Below are 6,181 nucleotides of genomic sequence, written 5' to 3'. Positions count from 1 at the left end.
GCCTCCCTCTCTTCGACAACCTTGTACTTCACCAGGAGTGGTGGCCTCTTTTGGGGACCCACTGTGCAGATGGGGAAAAGTGAGTCCCAGAAAGAGGAAGCTACTTGGCAGAGCTCAATCCCAGCAAGGATGGGAACTCTGGTTGCCCATTCCCTAAGGTGGTGGCAGTGTTGCCTTGTGCTGTTGCATCATTTTAACACACTGACAACCTCGTGGGCCACGCCACGAGGTTGACCTGTATGTCCTCTGGGGGTTTCTTGGCTGCAGTCTTTATGGAAGCTGACCGCCAGGCCTTCCTGCTGCAGCACCCTGGGTGGTTTCAAAGCACCAGCCCATTAACCAGGTGTAGTCCATTCGCACCGCCCTGCAGCCTTCTAACTGACTTGAGGGAGTACATGATTGAGCGAGGGAGGGGGCGGACGAACGAAGGGGCAGATAAAGAAGAGGTCATGAAGGGCTGAGTGGGTAAAGCCGCAAGGTCCCCTATGCAGCAAGGGCCTCAGCACGCCCGGTCAACAGCTGGGAAACTGAGACCTGGAAAGGGGCAGTGGGTGGGAAGGAGGTCACAGCGTCAGCCGAGGGCCCCCTGACTCCCCCTCCCCCTGCTCTCTGCCGCAGCCCCGAGCCATGATGAAGACCCTGTCCAGCGGAAACTGCACACTGAGCGTGCCCGCCAAGAACTCGTACCGCATGGTGGTGCTGGGGGCCTCTCGGGTGGGCAAGAGCTCCATTGTCTCCCGCTTCCTCAACGGCCGCTTCGAGGACCAATACACGCCCACCATCGAGGACTTCCACCGCAAGGTCTACAACATCCGCGGTGACATGTACCAGCTCGACATCTTGGACACGTCCGGCAACCACCCCTTCCCAGCCATGCGCAGGCTCTCCATCCTCACAGGTGAGGTGTCCACGGGCCCGGGCTGGGCCCTGCCCCTCACGGTGCAGAATGCAAGGAAGGTCGCAGCCAGAAAGCAGGCTTAGAGAGGGAGCCCTTGCTCCGCCCTGCTTGTCCCTGGAGTGATTACTCTTGACTGCGGTTCCCTTCCAGGGCAGAACTTGGGCAGATAGCCGGGCAGTGGGGGTCTTGCTCCCGGGAACAGAACACTGCCGAGCTGCTGCCTCCCTGATCCTGGTGCTGAGCTCACTTGCTGGCCCCTGCTCAGACCTTGGGCAGTGACTTGGGGAGCCATCAGCCAAAGGAGTGTCAGGGGAAGGGGGCTCTGCCCGAACAAGGGGCTTGGTAATAAAGGAAGCAACACAGTCAAGGGCCGTTTGCCCCTGCCCTATAGGGGCGCTGTGAGTCAGAACTGACTCGCATTAGCATGGTCTGTTTGTCTGCCCCCTCCTCAGCCCTTGGCATGTTTTTACCTAGGAATCAGTGATGTGAATACCTAAGACCCATTGCCGTCAAGTTGACCCCCTCACCCCCACCCTCGAGGGGACCCCGTGTGTCAGAGGCGAACTGTACATCCACAGAGCTTCCAGTGGCTGCTTTTGGGGGACAGAGATTGCCAGGCCTCTCTTCCGAGGCACCCCAGGGTAGACTCATCACTTCAGCTTTTTAGCTAGCAGCCAAGTGTATTGTCTGTTTGCACTGCCTAGGGACTCGCATGTAAACACCTCGGAGGTAGGTATTGGCTTCTATTTTGCAAGTAGGGAAACTGAGGCCCGGCAGGGTTGACTGTCAGTCTAGCTTCAGACTTTGTCCCTCAGCCATCCTGCAGCCTCTAGGTCAGTGGTTCTCAACCTTCCCAATGCCACAACCCTTTCATGTTTCAGTTCCTCATGTTGTGACCCCCCAACCATAGAATTATTTTCATTGCTACTTTGTCACTGTAATCTTGCTACTGTTATGAATCGGGCAACCCCTGTGAAAGTGTCATTTGACCCCCCCCCCCCAAAGGGGTCCCAACCCACAGGCTGAGAACTGTTAGTCTAGTCCCTGCTGGGAGCAGTGAGGAGCAGGCCTTGGGGGGCTAGGGATTGTGGATGTGGGGGTTTCGGACCACGTGGTCTCTAAAAGGGCCGGCCGAGTGGGGGTCTGTCTGCCTGGCTCCAGACCCAGCTTCTGCCGCTCCCTGGCGTGACTGCCTCCAAGCATCGCCTCCTCTTTGTGCCTCCGTTGCTTCACCTATAAACGCATGCTTCGGAGCTCCTGCAGCAGAGGTCCCTGCAAGAATGAAGTGCTAACAGACAGCCACGTGCTTGATGGGGAGCTAGGAAGTGCTGTGTTCAGGAAAGTGCTGTGTTGGTTTTTAATCAGGTCAGCCTCCCCAGGGCACCACTGTGTGCTGCTCAGGGTCCTTTCCCAAACCTGGCCCCGCCCACTGCTGGGCAGTGAAGAAGAGATGGAGGGCGGGCCAAGTAACCCTCCCACTCACTCATCAAGACCCTAGAGGACCCGGTAGAACTGCCCCTCTGGGTTTCTGAGACTATCACTCTTCATGGAAGGAGAAAGCCTGCTCTTTTTCCTACAGCGCAGCTGATGGATTCGAACTGCTGATCCTCTGGTTAGCAGCCCAATGCATAACCCCTATGCCAGCAGGACTCCTCTAGGTCACTACTGAATACCACCTCCCCCCCCCCCTTCGAGATTCTTCTATACAAGAGACCCATGACTACACCCAGCCCTTCTGTCTGCACTCCAGCCAAGGTTGAGCCAATGGGTGGGCCTCTCCCTGGGTGCCCTGGGCAGATGGCGTACTCAGCCAGGCTGCCCTTAATGACTCTCTGGTCCACTTGCACTCAGAGAGGGAGCATATAGGGAGAATGAGCCCCGAGCTGGGCTGGGTTCGAATTCTGGCTCCACTACCTGGGGGGAGGTGGGGGGCTAGCCAGGTTAGGTCGTCTCTGACTCAGTCTCTAGGGAGAGGCAGTGGGCCGTGCCAAATCAAAGAGCCTGGGTGGGGAGTTTCCCGCCCACCGTGGGTGTGACATGAGTGGCTGCTCTTTGGGTGTGTGTGTTGGGGGTGGGCACGCACCCCTGAGATAGGTACAGCGAATGGCAGAGGGCGGGGGAGAGCAGGTGCAGAGAGGGACCACGCCCACATCTTCAGAATTAATTCGGTCCTTACAAATAGCCCACGTTCCCCCTTTAAGCCTTACAGATAAGGCTCGAGCCCCATTGGCCAAGGCGCCAGAGACCCAGAGGTGGCCGGGCCCTCTGTTAGTGCCACAGATGGCCCGTGCCCACCGTGGTGTTCTTCCCCACGTCCTGGGAATGGGCCGTTCCTGTCTCTCTGTCTGTCTGCCATAGGTACACCTCCCATGCTGAGCACCTGGCTCTGCCTCTGGCTGTCCTCACGCACCCACCCGTGCCTCCTCTCCCAACCTGGTGCTCGTGTGCGGGCAATTCTGAAAGCCATTAATTCCGCTGCCAGTTCTCCACCCAGCTGCCAGCCCCAGGAGCTGGGCCTGGTCTTGCATTTGAATATGTCGGGATGGCTGAGTCCTCTGGGGCCCGGGATTAGCCTGATGGGACAGGCCTTGGCAGCCGCAGCGGGAACAGTTGCCAGGCTGATGTTGCCTGGCAGACACTTCTCAAAACAGCCCGCACTGTCATTCATGCCACTCTGTCCCGTCCAATTCACCCAGCGTGGCTGCACGGCCACCACGTGCTGGGTCCCGGGGCACGGGGGCTGAGTCTACCCTTGCCTCAGGACACTGCCTGGAATGGGGATCTGAGTGTGGCATGTATTGTTATTGGCAGGGAGTTGGGGGGCGGGGCACAGACAGAGGCCAGCCCTGAGGGTCCAGAGGAGGGAGGTAGCCCGTTCTGTGAGATGTTGAACTTATATAGTTCCGAGGCACCCCCCTCCACACCCCCTGCCACGAGAGCTTGGTCCAGTGGTTGACTGCCTCCCCCTGAGCCTCAGTTTTCCTCATCCGACAAATGGGCCTTTGAGGAGCAAGTTGTGGGCATTGCAATAGAGTCTAGCCCCGAGCCCTCTGTTCTTGTGTCCACCTCCACCCTCGGCCCCACTGCCGCCGCCTCCGTACCAGACCCTCCTGTAGATTTTAGCCCCTTGCTCGGGCAGCATAGCAAGCAGACAGTAGCAGGAACATAGATCTGGGAGGTCAAGAGTCATCTCTTCTTCCCATAGTTTTTTGAGAAGTCTCAGGCATGGGCTCGGAGAGGGCAAAATCCAGTCACTGCATTGAACACCTTGCTGGCCCTTCACAGCCTCAGTCTGCTCATCTGTAGCACGGAGGCAGTCATGCCTCAGAGGTTTGGGTGCAGTCAGTGAGGGCAGCAGGTAGGATGCCCCAGATCCTGCGCTGACCTTGACCTTAATCGCCCAACCTTCAACACCTGAGCAGGTGCTACCTGCTATTCCCAGATCCTCTCCAGTCCATGTCTGTGTAACTGCCACATCATCCCACCAGCCAGCCATCACCTAGAGCCCTGATGGGGACACAGAGGTTGAGCGAAGTTGCCCTGAGATCCCACAATGTGTCCGGCACAGTCCTAGTCCTGGGAGACATGTACTGAAGAAGCTTTTTCACCACCACCACCCTGCTGCCCCACACTTTGCATGGAAATGACACAGATTGTTCTGGAAGAGCCCTGGGGGTGTGGGGGTTACACGCTGGGCTGCTAACCGCAAGGTCAGTGGGTCAAACCCACCAGCTCCCTAGGAGAGAGATGAGTTGTCTCTCAGCTCCCGGAAAGATGGGCAGCCTCAGATGGGTGGTGGTCCTCTGGGGCCACAACCGACTCTAGTGGGACATGAGCAAGGCCTCCTTCTAACGCAGCCCGGCCATCCCAGAAATCCTTCTCTCTTGTCTCCAGCCTGGCAGAGGCAGGGTTGGGCGGCAATGTCAGGAGAGGCCTGTGACTCACCTCCTCTGGGTTCGTGTCCCCCCTCCCGCCCGCAGGCGACGTCTTCATCCTGGTCTTCAGCCTGGATAGCCGGGAATCCTTCGACGAGGTCAAGCGTCTCCAGAAGCAGATCCTGGAGGTCAAGTCGTGCCTGAAGAACAAGACCAAGGAGGCGGCTGAGCTGCCCATGGTCATCTGCGGCAACAAGAACGACCACGGGGAGCTGTGCCGCCAGGTGCCCAGCACCGAGGCCGAGCTGCTGGTGTCCGGCGACGAGAACTGCGCCTACTTCGAGGTGTCGGCCAAGAAGAACACCAACGTGGACGAGATGTTCTACGTGCTCTTCAGCATGGCCAAGCTGCCCCACGAGATGAGCCCCGCCCTGCACCGCAAGATCTCCGTGCAGTACGGCGACGCCTTCCACCCCCGACCCTTCTGCATGCGCCGCGTCAAGGAGATGGACGCCTACGGCATGGTCTCTCCCTTCGCCCGCCGGCCCAGCGTCAACAGCGACCTCAAGTACATCAAGGCCAAGGTCCTGCGGGAGGGCCAGGCCCGGGAGCGGGACAAGTGCACCATTCAGTAGTGGCACGCTGGGACGGGCGCCTCGGGCACTGCCTTAAGGGAGTTAGTTAGACCCAGACGCCTGCCACCGGCCATCTCGTCCTGGGACCTTGAGCACTGGCTGGAGGGGGCCAGGGCCACTCAACCACTGTATGTTCTCCAGCCTCCTCGCCCCTTCCAGGAGCCCTGGCTCCCGTGGCTTCCCCGCTGCGCCTACTCCCCGGTGGACCTTGGAGCAGGATGCCAGACTGGCAGACGGTGGAGCCCTGGCCTGGATGGTGTGTTCCTGTTCTTGAGCCAGAACTAAGTCTCACAGCAGAGGGGCCAGGACTTCCGGGATAGGCCATGGGATAGAGGGCTCCTGGAGGGTGGGGCCCAACTAGGAGAGACCCCTTTGCCTGAGGCCCCTTTCCTGAAATGCCTGTCCTCTGGCTGGCTGTTCCTGCTGCCCCCAGAATCACTCCTTTCCCACCCTGACGTCGAGCCAGCGGTCTCTGTTTGGAGTAGAGATGGCCACCTTCCATCCATCTCCTGGTCCACATCCATCTCTAAGACCATGCCCACCGCCCGGGCACACGTCTGTCCCGGGCCACACTCCTGTTCCAGATGTGTCTGCATCCCAGGTCACATCTGTGTCCCAGACTGCACACCCAGCCCCTGGAAGCCCCACCCCCACCCTCTGATGGTTGTGTTTTATTGATGCAGCTGTTCTGGTGTGTCAGGTAGAATGGAAATCATTGTACTGTAAAAACCCCTTCACCCTGTTCCCCACCAGGCCCCACTGCTCCCCTGGGG

General features: G+C 59.0%; 1 protein-coding gene across 1 annotated transcript; it reads left to right on the top strand.

Moving 5' to 3' along the window:
* Window positions 1–612: 612 nt before the first annotated feature.
* On the top strand, window positions 613–5,637 carry RASD2 (RASD family member 2). Its single transcript, XM_075552694.1, has 2 exons — window positions 613–898; window positions 4,879–5,637. The coding sequence occupies exons 1-2, from the start codon at window positions 628–630 to the stop codon at window positions 5,406–5,408; spliced, it is 801 nt and encodes a 266-aa protein (XP_075408809.1). The 5' UTR covers window positions 613–627; the 3' UTR covers window positions 5,409–5,637.
* The last annotated feature ends 544 nt before the right edge of the window (window positions 5,638–6,181 follow it).

Source organism: Tenrec ecaudatus, chromosome 6 (assembly GCF_050624435.1).
Source record: "Tenrec ecaudatus isolate mTenEca1 chromosome 6, mTenEca1.hap1, whole genome shotgun sequence".
Lineage (NCBI taxonomy): Eukaryota > Metazoa > Chordata > Mammalia > Afrosoricida > Tenrecidae > Tenrec > Tenrec ecaudatus.
Note: the sequence above shows the minus strand (reverse complement) of the source record. Positions and strands in the feature narration are given on the sequence as shown.